Below are 20,721 nucleotides of genomic sequence, written 5' to 3'. Positions count from 1 at the left end.
TGGTTTAACTCCTATGCTTTTTGAGGAGAAAAATGTTATATTCCAGGTCTAGAATCTAAGCAAAGAAACAGAAAAACTCTAAACTCTGTTACACACAGTCCCAAGGGAAGTGGGAAGACAAGATCTGATGGTATAACACACACAGCTGGAAGCAGATCAAAGCAACACAGGCATTTTTCAACAAGAAAGATGACAACTTTTCTCATACGAAATTAGGGCTTCCACTTACTCTCGTGATACTTGGAACATCTGCATTCAATACCCCAGTTTCACCCTCTCAGTTGGACAGATGGTAATGAGGTGCCCAGTTTCTAGTGGCTTTCAAAGAGATTCAGGCACCTGCCTCACATTTGTCCAGGACTTCTTTCTCCATGTTATTTCCAGCCATAACAAACTGCACCCAAACCAGGAGATTCCATTTGTCACTTTGCTGCCAGCTTGCAGTTTGCCCTCACATGAACTACTCAACCTTTCTATTCCTCTTTTTAGCCACCCCATTTGTGAAGCAAACCCCCCACCCTATTATTAATATATTTAAAACTTTTTAAAATGCTTTGAGCCTGCACTATAGATACATTATAAATACATGCATAGCTGAATTACCAACATTCAAAAATAACAGGAAAAATACTTGTTGGTGGATTAACTACATATGATCGAAGCCAAATAAAAAGTTACTCTGGTTTTGCTGAGGTCATTCAGTGCTGTACAATTCTCACAAAGTAAATATTTTTGAAAGTGGGGAATGCTCTGAGATTAAGCAATACATTACATTTTTTGATCAAATGCCAGAAGCCATAGGTGAATAGGAAACAGACATCAGTAATTACAGTTCGTACTTCAGCTATTTCAAAACCCCTTGCTTCAATGAGCAAGTATTAACTGGACGGACACTCCTTCACAAATTAGAGGTTGCAAAGGCTTATTACACACCATATTTATCTTTGAAACTTGTCCAACAGAATTAAACTAAAAAAATAATGATACAGATTATGGTTGCAGGCAAAAAACTATTAAAACTCTAACAACTATATATATGTTTTTATCTGTCAAACTGTCCCTGCAGCCACTCTTTGGTTTAGGAGCTCAGGAATGCAGTATTAAGAAATACTAGCAATTGTATTAGTATGCTGCTGTCAAACTTCAAAACTGGTTGTATTTGATCACAGGAGTTGATTATTTATTTACTGATTGTGGAGGCCTTAGAATGCAATAGAATTGCAAGAATATGAGTCTGGACTATCCCCAGATGGGAGCAGAAATGAAAAAGTAGGACACCAACACGAGTGAGAAGTGTACGATGAGGAGCTTGGTGAAACAGCGCACAGAGCACTGGATAATTGTGAATGGACATTCCCCTTTCCAAATCATCATCTCACATTTAGTTCACTATAAAAGATTATATATTTAAGCTGATTAAAAAGGTTTCAGTTAACTGAAACAAGCATTTGGACTGTTTTAACACTGTTAAAAACAGGGAAAGTTAAATCTCAGAATGCAGTTTTACTCATTGGCCAAAATTCACTTTACAAAAAGCGTCAGGAATGCAAGACATCTTAGAACCACATCAGCGGTTTAGGAGGATGTTTGTTAATGGTACAGTTATGTGTTCATCTATTATGTATTCAGATGATCTCTATAAAGCTGTATTAAGCTTTTGTATTCTCCCTGTTATCATGGTTTTTTTGAACATGGTATAATTCTGGGAATTACCTAATATTCTAAGCGAATACTTTAGGTAGATCAAAATACTTGAAATGTGCTATTTTTTAAATTCATTACACAAGTAACCCAATGCAAGTTTTCTGCATACTACCTAAATAGTTACATTTAATGGCCTAACATAAAACTAATTGGTTATTTTAAGTGAAAAAAATTAGAGGTGGCTGGGTATGCACTGCTGCAACAAACACAGTGTGGCAATTTCTCAGACAATAGCTGGTTTTTGAGGGTTTGGATTTCTTTTAAAGCACATTTTCATATCAAACAGCATTGATTCTTGCAATTATATCAAGATTTTTATTTAACTAATAAACACTGTTACTATTAAGAGCAACTATTACAAGAAAATGTATAGCATCTGTTTAATATACACTACTTTTAAACATTTAATGGAATACTGTTGATAATTCGGTGGTGAAAACATCAGTATCATTCTGCTTTTCAGTATATAACAAGCAGAAAGGTCAACTGTATCTAACAGCTGCTTAAAAAGAATAACAGAAATTATGGACAGAGTGCCTGTAAGTTTTGGACAGGAAAATTTGGAACTGAGAAAAATCTTGATGAAGGTTCATGGTATAATCTGTTTATACAAGTAAACATGTCATTTACCTTTATAATCACTTTACAGAGATATCATCATTTGCTTCCTTTCGCACCAAAGTTTCTAAAGCTAATATAGTTTGTAAAACATAGTGTAAGATTTATGATGTTATACTGCAGAAACCTGTTTAGCCCCTGATTTACAGTCCTGGCAATTGTATTCAACTCTGTCATCATAACTAATTACAGCTAACTGCAGATTACCATATTGCAAACTCTCATCTTTGTGAAAGAAATCAGACGTTCTGCTAAAAAAGAAAAAGAATCAAACATCCTGAGGGCTAATGAACAAAAATGCACTATTCCATGTTGGACTGCAAACCTAAACTCTTCGAATTGGTGCCATAAAACTTGCTATTTGTTGGCAAGTTGTTTTAGCCTCAAGTACTTACGTAGTAAATCACCATTACGCTAATACCATACCTTTGGCCTGAAACATATTAATCTTGGTTAACAATAACTGACATTTACATTACCAATTCAATTCAGGCATTGTGGTAACTAAACATATACGCAAGAGCTTCAGGGAGAAAAGTTATTAGTTCTGAATATGTCCTTACTTTTCACTGAGAACAATTCTGAAGAAACATTATCATCAATTCTTGTTATAATCTTATAACATAAACATTCAAATCCTAATTGATCTGTAAAACATTTGACTTGGAGTAAAATCTGCATCTGTTTCTTGGGTGCAGCTAACTGCACCACAGAAAATATTTCAGATATTTTTCAAGATACGTATTTCTATACTTTATCTGCTCAAAGAAACTGGGACTTTTAAAACTTGAGTTCTTGGGAAGAAAAGGAAGATGGGAATTGGAAGTATTCTGAAGAACATGGCACCAGGACAGGACAAATAGTATCAGAGCCCTCCCAGGAGAGGGAGGATGGACTTTTTCAGCTGATTTTTTTCTTTTTATATTTACTAAGCCCATAAATGCATAAATAATAATGGTTTTAAACAGGTAGGGTGGGTTTGCTTTTCTTTATTTAATGCCCTCCCCCAAACTTTCAAGCAACCAGAAAAGTAGTACTTGCTGCATTAAGTCCATATAGCCTTAGCAGGAAAACTATCCCTCTCCTTACACCCACGCATTGAAACTGCAGTGCAGCATAGAACACATTCGGACCAAGTATGTTACTCCAACTTCAGAGAGTTCTCTTATCTGACTCCAAATGCCTTCTACCATGCATTATCTGAGACTTTCATATTTTGGAGAAAAATATGGTATTTAACATAGCATTGATGTTTAGATAGTATTTTTGCTACATTCTAAGAGAGCCAAAACAAGATACTGCAGTCTAACAGCATTAAGAGAAACACTAGGAATTTGATGCGTTGGGTTTTGTTTTGGGTTTTTTTGTGTGTTTAGATTTAAGAAGTAGCCACAAAGTAAAAACAGGTATTTGACTCCAGAGGAAAACAGGATGATTACATGTATCCCATGTTGCTTTTTGTTTCCCATCTTTTCTTGGCTTCAAATCTGAAATAGAGCACAAAAACCACGTTAGGATTCACAAGCATATGTGTTTCAGGTATTCAACCATACTATTCTTAACAACAACAAAAATAAAAACATATTTTTAATAGTGTAATAAAGACACGAAGGCAAATATAGCCACGTAACCCATACATTAATTCTGGTAAAGCCTCTGTACTTAAGTCTGATATACTGCTAAAAAAAACCAACCCCCAAACCCCTCAAAACCCAACAAGGTTAAACTAAACAAATAAGATTAGCACAAGCCTATTTCAACTAAGAAAACATTTAACTGAGATTGTATTGTATACACTTAGTGCCAATAAAACCACAAATGTTTAATTCCATACTCAAATGACTTACCCCCAAGCAAGCTTCTTTTTCTTTTGAGCTTCTTGGGCAGCCTCTGCTTCTTGCTTGGCTTTTACAAAGTTACGGCAAGCAGCAGCTTTGGCAATTTTCACACCAAGCTAAGACATAAAAAGGAACAAAGGAAAACTGAATAGATGCAAATGGCTCATATGAAATTTAAGCCTCACAAATTACTTGGTCTGATATTGTTTCTCAAAAGTCAATAGATATTAAAGTATCTTTCAAATATTAGGCCGATGCTGTACTATCAGATCAGAAAAGCAAGAATGTCTCAAGGGAGATACAGAAGAGTAGGATCCTGGGGCAAACAATCCTTTTCACCAAACCCTTCATTTTTCAAGAATAAAAGCAAAGGCAAATAGCCCACTAGATCCTTTTTTTGTTTTTTGGGTTTTTTTAAATAACTATATAGACATACATATACATACACACAGAGTCTTAATAATTAAGACCAATCTGTGACCTCAGCTGCACTAACACAATAGTATCAGGTTTTAGCAACATAAAAAACAGCCAAAAAGACAGTTTTATACAGGCAGAACTGCTATTACCACACATTTTCCAGTAGTACCAGTAGTCATGTTCTAATCGGTCTGTCCAGAAAGTAAATGAAGCAGTGTCCTTAGAGTCCATCTGGCATTTAGACTTCACATTACTAGCTTTTAGATTATTAGTGTGATAATATGCATGCTTTTCAAATAAGGTCATAATAGGCTCTAGGTGAATACCACTTTAATTTCATAAACTTATTCACACTGTGAGAATTAAGTTCACTTTGGTGAATGTCAAGGGGGAAAGAAGAACAAAGCAAGAAGGTACTGTGAACTACGACCAGATTGTTTTCCTGAATCAGCATTCATAACTTGTTCATTATAGTTATATTTTGCGATTGCTGTCATGACTTGATACTATCTGCAACTAAATTATGAATTACAGATTATTTTGGTCTCAAAAGTTACCATTTTTCTCCACAACAAACAAGCAATTCCTTCAGCCAAAACTGCTACAAACCGTGATGTGGACAAACAGCTTTTCTTCCTATCCAGTCCAAACCCACTGAAATTAGCTAACACGTTTCTGACTGGATCTGCTAAATTCCCCAAAATGCCATGGGAGCATCAAACAAGAGAGGCATGGGAGGCCCAAGTGAAGGAACACTCCTTAACACTTTGGGTAAAATTTCCATTATTAATGGTAATATGCTTCAATAATCTGCGGCATCTATGCTGGCAATTCTTACTTACTTCGAGACACGTTTTATCCAGGTAAGATGTGAGAGAACTCAAGAGCGCATCTTCAGGCATAGATGCCCTGACGCATCTTCTACAACTCTCTCATCAAACGCCTACCCTGTAGGCAGGCTGGCACCCCGATCATTTTGTTAACAAACTAAAACAAAACAGCATTGCTACAAGCTATTCTATCTCATGGTCCTTTCAGGGTTCAAGAATCAAGAGAGTAGCCTTTCCGTAGAAGGCTTTGGAAGTCTACATGCATGGAGGCAGTAAGCACAACATCAGTTGGTGCTTTGAGGCTCTAAACATCAGCAATACAAGCAGTTGAGAGGTAAGCGTAATATTTTAAAAGGAAAATGTGCAAAATAATGCTAAACAAGTTTTTCATCTATTTGCACGTGTTATAAGGTCATAAACATGTACTTATGGAATCACCTTGATGCACAAAATAATTCATGTGACCGGACATTTCAAAAGTTTTATACTGTTAGCTACATCATTTTTCCCCTGAGCATTAACATTTTTGACCAGACATTTCAAAAGTTTTATACTGTTAGCTACATCATTTTTCCCCTGAGCATTAACATTTTTGACCAGACATTTCAAAAGTTTTATACTGTTAGCTACATCATTTTTCCCCTGAGCATTAACATTTTTGACCAGACATTTCAAAAGTTTTATACTGTTAGCTACATCATTTTTCCCCTGAGCATTAACATTTTATATAATCAGTAATTCAATGCTAACATCCAAACTGCCAAATCTCAAGTCAAAGACTAGAACATAACATTCTCTTATTTGCATTGTCACTTAATATTTTAGGGCAGCTATTAAAATACTTGCAGTATAAAAATGCTAAAAAAACCTCACCTAAAAATATTCAAAAAATGTTTACTTGTTAATTGAAACAGGACTAAATATTAGCTTAAAAAGCAGAGCAATCTGATGGCTGAAGTCAGTCAATCAGCAGAACCACGCCATCATTTTTAGAACTGTATTTTACCTCCTAACATGCTTGAAAATTAACTCTTATGTGATGAATAACAGCATCTCCTCAAAATATATTCTAGTGGCCTACTGAACACTTATACACAAGTGCTGCAGAAAAATCTTTTGATCTGTATTTCTTGGAAGACAGAACGAGTTCTTCCATCTTTGAAGAGTATGGAAAAAAATGGGATAATATGATCCTCTGTGGTGTATGTGGAAGTAAAAGGAGAAATGTTTTGCAGCATTAATGTTATCATTTCTAGGCTAGAGTCAAATTTTCAAGAGACAAACAAATATGTCACATATAAACAAACCCAAACGTTTTAGTCAGATTAAACGTCCTCTGCTCCCACCCACACCCAGACATACATCTTCACTTCCTCCCTGCCCCCCGCAAGAAAAATCCATAAAAGCTTGGTCAATGGGTTTTACATTAAAAAAACCCAACATTTCAGGTCATCAGATAACTCAATAAAATACAGTCTTAAAAGAAGTAAGAAAGCATGAATAAAAATATATACAACAATTTCTTGTGTAGTCAAAGTATCAGCATTTTCCATATAGAACATCCAATATTTTGCTGCATTTTAATTAAGGTGTCTAAACATTATCACAAAGAACTGCAAATTGGTCAGAGCACGCAGTAAGGAAAATTAAGCTCTAAAGGCTTTTTATCACCATATTTCAGGAACCAAGGGTGTAAAATGTTCTAATTTGGGATATATTAAAAGCCATAAAAGGTCTTTCAAAAAGATTAATGGTACTTTGCTTGGATTTAAGATAAGGGCTTTAGCTGGTTGGAAAAGCAGGGCCCTGGCTAGACCCTTGAGGCATTCATCTTTACAGCCACTTGGAAGATTTGTAAAAGCGTCTGCATAACCTCAAGCAAACGCACTGCGACATTTTTTTTTTAAATTCCTTTCAATTTTACAGGTTTAAAGTGTGTAAATCATATTGGGTAGTAAAGCTGATATAACGGTTCATCCTTGTAACACTATATATATATATATATATATATATTAAGACAAACTTAAAAAAACAACTTAGTTTCTACAGGGCAAAGACCTTTCCATTTTAAAGTTGACCGATAATCATGTCAAATATCTTACTCTGGATGCTTAATGCAGCATAAATGAAAATTCTTTATCTGTTATTTTTCATAAATTTTCTACTCATCTGAAATTGTTACCTTGTAACAAATTTCTGAAGCATGGCTTCTTTTTGAACAGTTTCAAGGCATTTATTTAAAAATACCAATTATCATACTTTAACTTTTTATGGAATAACAGGTCTCTGAAAAATATTTATGCCATTCTCTTTTGTTCTTTAATTAAATGAAAACAGATGTTTTCTGAAGTAAAGCGGAACCATTACTGGAGTACTTAAAGTGTTAAGGTCTTTAATTTTTATATCAGTTTGGTCTACAATTCCTGATTGTCTTTACTCAAGCTCAACATTAATGTCAAGCAAGTTACCTAGGAGACGAAAGAGATCAAAGAGACAAAAAACCCTCAAATGTCTGATTAATCAAGCCTGCAAACAGCTTATTTCTTTTAGCCTGCATGCAAGTATGAAAATGAGATTCTGGGAGCCGTACATTGTGCAGATTTGTTCATTCTTATCAGAACAAAGCCAGCGGCAGCTTATTTCATGGATCATTGGCACTGTCATCAGTGCTACACAGAACGGGTGACAGCTCCTCATTTTGAGGCTTGAACAAAATTAGCAAAAAGTCGGCACAAATTAGCCTCTCATCTTTTTAGTAATATGACATTATTCATTTACTTTTTATCCAATTTTTAATTTTTTCCTTGTCAGCTATCCCTTTCTAGTGTTTCTTGCACAGCATCATAAAACACTTTAAAACAAGCAAAGAAATGGCTGAAGTTGAAATAGTATGTGAAGTTCAGGCAGAAGAGTAAACATTTTTATTAAGTTGCAAGAGAATCTACTGTAACTTCCAGAGAACTTCCTTGAAAATCTCGACTATTAACATTAGATATCATAAAGCGAAGATGTTTCATTACGATAGCACCATGCAATGTAAATGCTGAATGATAGGAGTAATGAGACAACAAATTCAAGAACTGCTCCAGAAATATTTAGATATGATATACAAAATGCTAAACCTACAGAAGCTCTAACAAAACATCTATATTCAAACAGGTCCTGAAACATCCTATGATCATACCAGAGAAGCCAAACAGCCTTTTAATACAGTGTTACAGTTTCTCATCAAATATGAATGTAGTTATTTCAGGCTTGCCTTTAGCAATGATTTTCTCCTTTTATGTTATGGAATGTTATCCATTGCTGACGTATATAAAATATATAAAGCAAACAAGAATACCGAGTGGATTTTGCAGTGAAAATTGTCCCCTTTCAATGATGTGCCCAACTTCCACTGTAAAATACTTTGTAATACCTTTGTTGTATTTTTATGCTGTGTATTACAACATCAAATTATATTTTGATGACACAGTAATGGAGCAAGGACAGAAAACTGTTCTAATATTAAGCTCTTTGCTAGATTTAAACATTTAAATGCAAGTAACTTCTTCCATTCATGAGAAAACACAGCATTAAAAAATTAACTATAAGCTGCTAGATGCTTTACACAGCCTCCTTATAAGAAAGGCAGTTTTAAAAAAAGAACTGTAGTACTGTTTTCAGCAATTTCTTTATCTCTGTTCTTCTAAGTAAGAAAGCTTATTAACAAGCTTTGAACTTAAAATCACATTTACAATAATGTGCCATCAACAGTTTTATAAGCTAATTAGAAAAAAAGATTAATTAATGACTGGCTGCTAATAAAATGGCAATCATGAAGAAAGAAACCAAGGGTGCTAAGCTTCAACTACCACCAATTAAGAGCTAATTACAAACAAATTATATATGTGTTTTGCTGTGGGCTTTAATTTACTAAAATGGTTTTAATTAAAAGAGAAAACATGCTGATTAATTGAACTGCAGAAAAAATCTACAGTATAAACTGTGCTTTGTCTGTCTCTTTAATTAGACTTGTAACATCTGAAATCTTTTTTTAAGGTTTGTTAAGGAAAAGATATACATAATTAAGGGAGCATAAGAATGTAATTCTAGGTGATAACCCTGCCATGTTCCAAAGGTTAAAAGAAAACCACCTCAATGAAGAGAGATATTTGGAAGCACCTCTGCTAAGTGTTAGAAAGAAAATCCTTCAGAGATGAAAAAAAATTTTTTTTTTTTTTTTTACCCCAGGTCCTTCAATGGGCAAGCCTTCCAAGTTAATTGGTGCTTGGTTACATTCCATATAAAATTGCATCAATCTCTTCAGGTACCTAAAAGCACTATGATAAATAGCGAATGCTGCACAGAATTTAGAAATGAAACTCTTATTTTACCAATAGAAGAGCAAACGCTATAACCTGTCCATCTGAGACAGTAATGTGTGTGTGACCTCATGACCAATCATATCCTACCCAGATTTTCAAATGTAAAACAGCTTCCAGAACGGTTCTCAGTGGTTACAACATTGCTCATGTACTTTCCATTCTAAATTATATGACTAGAAGGTACTTACAGGCAAGAAATACTCATTTGATCATGACAAAATGGTCAAAACTGATGCAACAAATTTTGAAGACAACAGCAGGACTGATCTTGCTGTAACATGAGAATGATATCCCAGTGAATAGCCAATTAATTTCCTCAATTATGATGTAGATCTTTTATTTAAGCTTGATTACAATACCATAGCTTCCCTATAAATAGCAGCTTTTTTAAAATCTTTCACCAAAATGCCAGAAGCCACTAAGCTAAGCACTTAGGAACAGTGCTGTCAAACAGCCTGCGCTATTTAGAGACTGACAACTACTCCAGTAATTTAGCACACTAAATTACAAAATATTTTAAAAGTTCCTTTTGACAGGTAAGTCTAATATGGTCAAGATTATTTTATCGTATTCAAGTTACAGTCCTCAGGCTAATGCACTCTTAGACAACGTGGCACCTACCTACCAGGCGGTTAACACAAAAAACACAAGTAAATGCAAAGTTTGAGGTTTAGCCAGATTAGTTCTCAAAATATTAGAGCCATAAGAAATCTGCATTCTGCTGCTTGAGACACCGCACAATGATCTGAGTACAAAAGCACTATGAAAAGTGAATTAGTTATTTCTCTAGGGGAAAAAAGGATTGGAAAAATATTTTCAGGTTTATATAGTGGGGGACACCTTTTAAAATTATTTGGTTTAATTAGGAAAAGAACTTTTACAAGTATCACTCCAAATTGAAACTGATTTACAGCAAAGTGAAATTACCAGATATCTCCACATACCCTCTTTACTCTAAAGGATAAATACCTCCAACTATGCAGTCACAGTGCTTTAATTTATCAACATTTATTCTTCAAAAAAATCCAGGCAGATTCCCACAAACACAGTAGGAACAATTAAAGTAGATGTCAAGATATTATTTCAAAAAGTTTTTTCAAAAGTGTTAGAAAAGTTGACATCATTCCAAGTGTCTGTTCCCAGCTACATATCCAAGTACGTGCTGCCATTAAATCTGAACTACCCTACCCTACAGCATCATCAAGAAAACTATTTTATCTCAGCTCAGGTAAGTGTCCACATCAACTTCATTCTCTCAACAACTTTCATTCTAAGAGGTTCAGAATTTTTGGGGGTAACTCCTCAGTTTATATTAACGCTTCTATTCGCATCTCTCAGGTTCCACAAGCCATCGTTAAATGCAGTGTTCGAACAATAGCTTTAGGTATGCCATTCTACATTTTGAAAAGCAGAACTTTAAAACACAAAGGAGACTCTGCCAATGCTGAAAGCCCTGGGATGTTGTAACAAAGACAGCAACAGATTACAATAATAAACCTTAACTGTGCATATTATACCATGCACACTGCAATGAATTGCTAGTTATTTAATACCAATAGTACTATGTTGTAGGTTTTATAGAAATAATTCAGTCTAACAGTGTGTTTAAAAATCCACAGTGAATTAAGATTACACAATATGATGCACCTGGATTAGGTTGATACTCAACAAAAATTTATTAAAGGAGTGCTGATCTTATATACTATAACTGCGCCACAGCACTGAGGTGCTCAAGCTAGACTGGGTTCTAGAAGCAGTCTAGCTACAGAAGCAGAGTTACTGATGGCCTAAATTATTCCGTACAACATAATGCAGATAGGCATGTATTCTTTCAGGAAGAATTTCACAAAGATAATGCAATCAAGAATTTCAGGATCACTAGAGCTCTTGGCAAAGCAGAACACCCCACAAAAGAACATGCTGTGGGGATGGCCAAGGATGCTACAGTTAAGAGATCTGCTACCCTGATAACTCCCTATCACTTTTCTAGTCCACAAACTAGGATGATGACAGGAGACAAGAGGTAATACTTTGTAGTGAGGTTTGCCAAGAGTTAGACTGATTATCATCATCACCACATAAGTACAATTCATTTTGTAAATATAATAGAAATGCAACTGCCAATAAAAAAAGGGTAACACATTTTTAGCTAGTCTCAAAAGCTACATATGAATCCACACATGTAGTCACTAGTGTAAATACAGAGCTTCAGGCATAAAGTATCCAAGTTCTAACTTCTAACTCTCCGTCTAAAACTGCGAATACTACTAGATTAACAAGTTTTGTGCTTATTCATTAAAGCAGAAGAAAGCAACAAATAATATATTGCCCAAAGCCTCATTTACAGCAGTACAGCAACATTTTCCTTAAAGAACCTGCAACAAGTACCACATGGAAACCAAAACACCCAAAACCTTGAAGCAGTATCATTTTGGTTTTTAGGATGCTAGATTATGCACATTGCCTAAATCATCACTGATTTTAAAGGAATCTGATTTAAAAAAAAAACCCACCTTTTCTCACTGTGTCATAATGATAGCATATTGACAGCATCATTTTGGCATTCCTTTGCTTTTCAGGACATGTTTTTACTGCCTATTCTCATCATCTGTTTATTTTTGGCTTCATTTTTCTAAATACTGAAGCTGCCCTATCAGTTTCACAGGCTTATAAATGTTATACATCAAAAATTAGTTTCACTTATTAAGGCAGGAAACGGCTTTAAGAACTCTGGGATCTGTGCCTCAAAGCAAAAGCTTTATCAGCAGGTTCCAGTCACTGCTTCTTGCAAAAGAAAATGGTGCCGATTAAAACCCCATACACCTGATTTCAAAAAGAACACCTACCCACTGAACATTTTTCACATGGCTGCAAGGGGGGCTGTACCCCAAACAGAAGGCAGCTGTTTTTCATACGCTCCCTGCACCCAACCCTGCAACATTGCTCAAGAAAAATGAAAACTATACAGAAAAAGATGAAGTTGAGATAAAAGAACAATAATTCAGCCACTTATTTCTCGAGACTTCAGAAGTGGCGTACTTCAATACAGTCATAGTATAGTTCCATGCCTGACTTGCTCACAATGTTGTGTTGCATTTGGAAGTTAGAGGGATACAAATAGCCACATTCTTTAAAAATTAACTCACTTCTTAGAAGTATTATGTAAAATGAGTTTTAAAAGGGGCATTTCTTTAAATTGCAAAGAGAAGGAAAGCAGTGATTGAATCAATACTGTACAATATGAAAACAATATTTTATTGTCTGTATACAAAACAAAGATTTTTGAATCAATCTTTTCCATAATCAAATCCTTTTTTTATAGCTCTTCACTGAATCAGAATGAGTCACTGTTAGAATGATTTCTTTAGAATAAAAAGTATTTTAAAAGATCCATTAAAAAAAAATACAGCTTCTTAAAATCACAAAGAAAAATGAACCTTGCAGTGGGCTATGTAGCACATCTTTACCACAGTAGAGAACCCCAGTGAATTCACATGGATTCTGCCTCGACAGAACTCCTCATGAGATCAAGCCAGAGTCATTTGAGTTTTCCTTCTTTCAACATACTATTTATTCAGATAAACCCACTTAACCAAAACCAAGTCAAGGCTGTGAATACTAATAATGTTTCAAGCATTTTGTTTTCAGAATTACAACATGCTAATATTTGAAAGTCAACAATTTGGAGCTAATGTTCCACAAATAATAATACATTGCTGTAGCACCTGGGATATGCTAGATGTTGTACAATCCCATGGCTACCGAAATCAGATAACAGTTTATCATAAATATTACAAAACCGTAAAACTTCTTACATTAATTTGTTTTTATAGTCAAACAATTTGCACTAGAACCTCAGTATGTTTTATTGATTATGATACTCTAACCACTTTAGAGCAGATGGGAAAATGACATTTGTAAAGGAGAACAGCAAGAGTTTCTCACGTTGTAGACATGAAAGGTAATATAGCAGTATAACAGTGAGATGCTGGTCAGACTTAAAGGGAACTTGTTTTAGGACACATTCCCATCACCATAAATAGCTGTTATCTTTGCAAATTGAAGTTTTGTGATCACCAGTGAAAAGACAGATAAGAGTCTAGTCATTAGAAACTGTCCTGTCTAAATGTAGTTTAAGAATTGTTTAAGAACACCCACTGAGGAACGGTTAGTTTCACCTAACCTTAGAGAGCCTTAAGAACTGTATTCCCCATTTCAAAAGCAGTCTGTTTTTTAAAGCCATTGCAATATTGTATTACATTAAACAGATTTAAATCTGCAATTTTACATTAAAGCTTAGCTTAGAACCCTGTACTTAAGAAACATTTTAAATATTTGTATGAGAATGAGAAGTATTCAGAATTTGACTTAATCCTTTTCTAGCACTTTTGAATTTTGATAGTATATACAGTGGACAGAAAATTCCATTACCTCTGTGAAGATGGAAGAATATGCAAGATAGAGGAATGAAAGCAAAAATTCTATAATTAATTTCTAATATAAATCTAGAATATTTACAGTTCAAATTATATAGCTCCAATGACTTAAAAATGACAGCTTCTCCACTCATCTCAAATAGTACTTTAGTTATTTTCTTACCTAGCTTCACAACTATTCCAACTAGCTTTTATCCTAATTTTCTTCCTTTGCATGTTCTCCCCGACGCACAAATAGCAGTGGGCACAACAGCCTTCATGGATTTGTTACATACTTCAGCTGCTACTACCTACCAGAAGCGCACCAATTTAACTATTTCTTATATGAAATTGCAATTCCTCATCAGTTTAAGAATTCACTCAGCCCTACATACAAATTTAAAGGGTCCAATTTTTGTAGCAAAGAGCAGCATAGCCTTCATGAAATTACTCAGATACACCAACTAACAAGACAACACCTTGCAAAAATGAAGTTTCTCTCACCTGGATTTTTTTTTTGTTAGATATGCATTTATATTCTAAAAAAATGACGACAATTAAAAAAATCAATTCATTCTATAAACATTATTTTAAGGCTACAGCAATATGTTTGACATCCATCAACTCCCATTCTTCTTCAGAATTCTTCTAGCCATAAACTCCTGATCACAAGAATACATAAGGGCGGGGGGGAAGCACTGGTGCACAAGTTTGGGTATACCTGTCCTTATTTGGGCATGTCTTGCTAAATCTCTGCCTTTCTTTAGGCTTTCCAAGGTTATGGGAGAGGGAATGCAAAGAAAAATCTGAGGCATGGGGAACTGACAGGAAGGGAACATCCTACTCCCATTTTCTTGGCTTGCGACATGCAAAAAAAAAAAAAATCAAAAGCTCAATATATATGACCAGTTACTGACTCCTCTGACCTGTGGGTCAGCACGAAGGCTTTAAAGCAAGGTAATGTACATGGTTGTATTTTTCATTCTTATGCATAGCTACAGCTGTCCAAGCATTACTAGATCAGCAGCAAAATCCTTCGATCACTGACAGAAATCTGCTTAGGAAATAAGAAAGACAGCCAAACAATCTTCAATGCTATTTTAGTTATGACATTTTTTTGTACAGATGTACAAAACTAAAATGTTTCCTCAGAGCTTTTGTTAATAGCTCACTTACCTCACGAGTGGCTAATCTATCACTCAGCTCCTCAGCCTTATCAATGTCACCTTCAGCCACAGACTTCTCTATGCTAAGTTCAAGGCCAGACTGGAAAAAGAAAAGCAAGTATCTTTAGGACAAAAAGAAATACGTTTAAAGGGAGCATCTCCTTTCTAAAAATATTTCTTTCATATTTAAGATACTGCATAAACCTGTAATTTCTATGTAACACAAATCACTTTGTCTATGTATTGTAATGGACAGTATAATTAAGAATTTACTGAAAGGCTGCCTGAGCACAAATCATTGCATTAGTTCCACCTTATGTGCAGGATAATACTGTAGGTTAAAAAAAATTACACGGACTAGTTTATGCCTGTCACAATAAAATTTCATCTGAAGATCTGGCTTATCTCTTCCATCCCTGGAGCTTTCTAAACAAAATGTGAAATATATGTGTCAGGTAACATGAAGAATGGCAATTACCACTGTATCATTACAGTTCTAAGATCTTATCTTTATCCAAAAACTGAGTTCTGGCATGATGCCACTCCACTGTGCTAATAAATTAAAAATTCTAGCAATCCTATAGAAAACAATGAAAAAGCTTCAGAATTCAACCTCTGAAAATAAGAAAATAACCTTTATGATCAACATAACTTTGTTAAGCAACATTTGCAAATAACGTAACAATAGAAAGTAAATATTTACTGGAAATTATAGTTGGAAACTTCTGAATGAGTACAGAATGGTAGCACAGCAGTAGACACTGACTTCAGAATTTCACAAAAAACTCAACTGTCTTATAACAAAAGAGAATTTACAGCCTCACTGGTTTTACATATTAGTGATATTAAAGAAAATACATTTGACAGTTTCATAACATATACATTTTTAAAAGATTGAAGCAAAAACGCAAACAGAATTCTTGAGAAACAGTGATCTGCAAATACTGCACTTGAATTATTCAGGTGGAAGTTAAAAAAAGTGCACAACTGGAAGTTGCAGTGCTAACCAATTCTGCTAGATGTCTTTTCTGAAAGTAACGAGACATACGTTCCACTACTGATAAAATCTTTGAACTTTCATGGAGAGTACCTTCATTTTAACACTTTGGGCCTCATTCCAGTTCTATCCTGAGCAGTTAATGACAGCTAAATACCCACCGAAAGTAAGAACCTGGACAGAAGTGCACAATGTCTCACGATTTGCATGCAGAAACTTACTTTAGGCAAATGAAAAATACAAAACATATCATAAGAGAGGCTAACTGGACATTTGATGTCACAGAACTTATACAGGCTTTTACTAGAAGAACTACAGAACAAACAGAGCTACCAGGAACTCACAACATAATGACTTTCCTCACTTTTCCATTGTGTTGTAACACTTATTTCAAATATGACTGGTTACACAATAATATTTATGAACAGAATGTGCTATAAATCCAGTAAAACTGTATGGTAGGTTTGGCCCTCTAATTCCTATAGCCACCTTTACTTGACACATTTTAAAGTTAAAACACAACTAAAAAAGAACAAAACAAACCAACACCCCCCCCCAAGAAAACAAACCAACCAACCAACGCATATGAAGTCTTCTGTCTCTCATGATAATAGAAGACAAAACCAGACAGGAAACAAGCATGGATACTGTCTCGAAAGCACAGCAACCTTTCAATCCAAGTACAATTCATCTGATATCTAAAAGAAAATTCTTTAGAAATATACACTTCCTCAGAGTGACTTGATCATTTACTCACTTTCAAATAGTCTCAGCTTTATTCCTATCTCAGTTAAGGTTGAGTTCTTTTACTGCCAAGTACAAGCTGACATTGCTTTTGTATCAACAGTCACCTTTTGTGGAGCCCTGCTATCCACAGGTGATTCAAATCTATCATTGATTCCAAAGTACTGTGTAAGTTCTTTCCATTTGTCTTCATTTGCCAACTGCTGACTACTAAAAACAAACAAACAAAGCCATTAATATAACCAGTTCCCTTTCCACAACTTGTAATATTCTTTTCAATGCTAAAAGAAATTCTTCCATTTGGCAGACATGCTCTTTTCACCCATTCACAGTTTTTAATAGGATTGAAATTAATTTTTCCTTCCCCTCTAACTGTAATGCCACAATCTTGAAAGCAAGCTTGTATGCAATTCCATGCAAAACATCATTAGGAATAACAGTAAGTCCATTTTACATTAAATAATACATTTGTGTTATTTTTAAAAATAAAGCAATATATTCCATCAAGAAATCACTGGAATCAAATTTAGCCTGCCCAACAGAGACACTGAACAACTTCAGCAGGTATTTTAGGTAATGTTCAAAGCTGGGCTTTGGCCATGCATGTGGTGGTCAAGCTTTTTACAAGTTTTGCCTGATATTAAAAACAGACCTCGGATCATCACATTGACCTGGTTATACCTCTTAGTCATTTCATTGTTCTTTTTCTGTTTTTCTAGGGGGAAAAAAGAAAATAAAATCCAACATTACACAGTAATACCCCACGGCATCCAATGAAGTTAACAAAACTCTAATTGGTCACATTTCCTTTGCAAGATTGATGCACAAGGATTTTTACCCAATGATCACGTGGATTTAAACTACTCAACTGTAACACTTTTCATACAAAGAACCTCCTACGCTATCTGTGAAGGAGTTTAAACCAGCATACACAAAAGTATGTTTTATAGAATTACTGAAATACTTAATACTGATTTATAATAGCTAAGTGTAAGTGCTACCTCCTTTTTAAACAGGACATAAGTATAACTTGAACTTTAAGTAGCAATTTATAACCTAGTCCTACAAGTGATGTATACAACTGGAAAAATAAAGTCCTAGGTAATAGCTAGAATACACCTACTCAGGCATTCAATTCTTGGCAAAAAACCCCCAAAACCAAAAACCAAACAAAAATCCAAACACCCCCCCCCCCAAAACAACAAGCCAAATCAACAAAAACCCCACAAACCAGCAAATCCCATTTCTACTGTATTTGATACTAATTCTATTTTGAGAAAATAAATTCTGTAATTATATAGAACACCTTTTCTGTGGCGTTTTCTTTTTCGGCCTTTGTTTCCCTGATTTGCTTGGGTTTTCATTTCATGATTTTTCTTCTGAAGCGCCAAAAATTTCTACAAGATTAAGAAAAGGCAAATCAGTACTTTTTAATCGTTTCTCCCTTTTCAAAAAAAAAATTGCAGTGTGCAGAGAAATGTTGTCCCAATACCTTACTTATCCACAGTACCTTGTTATATCAATTACATTAAATTTTAAAGCATTAAAAGCAGCCAACTCTGATGGTGTTAAACTGGAATTAGCTCTAACTTTTCATCACCTCTCTCTGACTTTCTGCCCTCCCTAAATCCCAGGACTATTCAAACCCAACAGTTTTCTCATGGGACATGCCAACGAATACGCTTTTGCTGGTTGTGCACTCCTGAGCTATTCGATGTATCGTTATTGCACACAGGCTACAGACATGGATTGACAGATGGAGGAGAGCAACTAGTTTTTGCCAATTCTTATTTTAACTTAAAAGTCTAAAGCATAGATTGCTTTGTTTGTATTTACTCTTTTCAGTCTTTACATGCAACAGGAAAATCAAGAGGTTATAAGCAACTATGAGTCTGAATGCTTACAACCAAGCCCTACAGAAAGCAGAAGGGTACACCCCTACTTTGCAGATAAGCATCACCAGTGCAGTGGCTGATATACTCAGCTGTAAATCCTTACTAATGCAGACAGCAGATATGAAGAAGGTCAGAGCACATACATTACTGAACACACAAGTCTTTATGCGATGTATAGTTATCCAAACATCTCCCTGCTGTGCTTTCAATCACCACAGCATTAGGGAGGGGGGGGGAAAGCAACATTTATTTCCTGTCTAAATCCCTGTCCACCCTGCTTGAAACACTCTAAGGTATATTACGATGACTGCACTTTGATTATATTTTATTTTGTTTCAGATTTATATACTGAATATTCAACATTGAGTTATTTTAATTTAAAAATTAACCATTTGACTTTGAGTATGTTGCATTTATGGCCTGGACATTTGGAGCCCTGTAACGATACCCACATTCCACATATTTAACGAAATTCCAGAAGGACATGTTTGAGATTCGCTTTCTCCATCTGTCACTGACAGCAAAACGGGTTCACTGATGGCATCACTTTCAGGTCCATTAATCTGGAATTCCGAAAGCCGAACTCTTTCAGTATCTTCTTTTGCATCTTCCTTTGCAAAGGAACTATGTGGCTCCTCTCCCTCATCAGAACTAAAGTCAACATCACTTTCGTTCAGTCCTGGAGGTAACAGTCCACTCCACATCTTCCAGTTCAAACAAGTCCAAGCCACTTCAAGTCACTGCAAAGACACCAGAGTTATGTAAGCTTACCCATTCTGCGCTATAATCAGCCTGCAGAACGGAGAAGCAGAAATAGCAAAACACATAGTCAGAAATATTTTAATTTCTCTTGACAAAAGAACTACCATTAGATGTTTTAGACAACCACATTATAAAGCTTCTAATACTTACTATTTCAGAGACACACAATGGATTTAAGCGCACAGGTTGAAGCTACTAGCTCTTTTTTTTTTCTTCCGTGTTCTTTAAAGTTCTATCACTTCGCATTTGTTTATAGCTGCTTGCAGTTTAAGGGCGATATTGCAGCGAACGCCTCCCGTCCCTCCACGGGCAGCGGGGGAGCACGGCCAGCCCCTCCATCGCTTCCCAGGGCAGCGCAACCGCCTCCCGTCGCCCCCCGCCCGGTGGGCAAGGCGGGCTACGGGCAAGCTCAGCGGCCCCCGGGGGGAAGGACGGAGAGAAGAGCCCGCTCGGGAAGGCGGTAAGCCTGCGAAGCAAGGGCAGCCCGCTCCGGACGAAGCGACGCGAAGCGACGCGAAGCGAAAAGCCGCTCCAAGCCAGGGCGGGGGGCGGCGGGGGGCGGCGGGGGGCACCCCCCCGTCCCCGGCACCCCCCCGTCCCAACCCCGACAGCGCTGCCAACCAGCCCGCACACCCCCCACCGCCCCTCGCCACAACCCCAGTGCCGGCATTCCCCCCAGCTGTGTTTACCTGGCCGCCATCTTAGCACCACCGGAACACCCTCCCCTCCGATTGGACTCTAACCTGCAACCAATCAACGGGCGCTTTGCTGCCTTGGGCCCGGCCTCTCTGGTCTCCATGACAACTAGGCCCGGCAAGCGGCTGTGGTGGGGCGGAGGGGAGAGGGCCCCGGCCCCGGCCCCGGCCCCGGCCCCGGCCCCGGCCCCGGCCCCGGCCCCGGCCCCGGCCCCGGCCGAAGAAGTGTTGCTCTCCCGGGCAGCGGGTTCTTCCCCGGGGAGGTTGGGG

At 36.4% G+C, this 20,721-nt stretch overlaps 1 protein-coding gene across 6 annotated transcripts; it reads right to left on the bottom strand.

Annotated features, from left to right (window-relative positions):
- Positions 1–1,993: 1,993 nt before the first annotated feature.
- On the bottom strand, positions 1,994–20,577 carry FAM204A (family with sequence similarity 204 member A). Of its 6 annotated transcripts, none has more exons than XM_054831523.1 (9): positions 20,446–20,577; positions 19,447–19,734; positions 18,406–18,496; positions 17,752–17,814; positions 17,207–17,309; positions 16,933–17,053; positions 15,369–15,458; positions 4,170–4,276; positions 1,994–3,809 (listed from the first exon to the last, which is right to left on the bottom strand). In XM_054831523.1, the coding sequence occupies exons 2-9, from the start codon at positions 19,696–19,698 to the stop codon at positions 3,758–3,760; spliced, it is 879 nt and encodes a 292-aa protein (XP_054687498.1). In that variant the 5' UTR covers positions 19,699–19,734; positions 20,446–20,577; the 3' UTR covers positions 1,994–3,757. The 6 variants fall into 6 exon arrangements, with proteins under 6 accessions (XP_054687498.1, XP_054687497.1, XP_054687499.1 ...); XM_054831522.1 differs by lacking the exon at positions 20,446–20,577 and adding an exon at positions 19,907–20,255; XM_054831524.1 differs by lacking the exon at positions 20,446–20,577 and adding an exon at positions 19,907–20,255 and having other exon boundaries at positions 17,207–17,306.
- Positions 20,578–20,721: the final 144 nt, after the last annotated feature.

The sequence above is a fragment of the Grus americana genome, chromosome 7 (assembly GCF_028858705.1).
Source record: "Grus americana isolate bGruAme1 chromosome 7, bGruAme1.mat, whole genome shotgun sequence".
NCBI classification, from domain to species: Eukaryota; Metazoa; Chordata; class Aves; order Gruiformes; family Gruidae; genus Grus; species Grus americana.
Note: the sequence above shows the minus strand (reverse complement) of the source record. Positions and strands in the feature narration are given on the sequence as shown.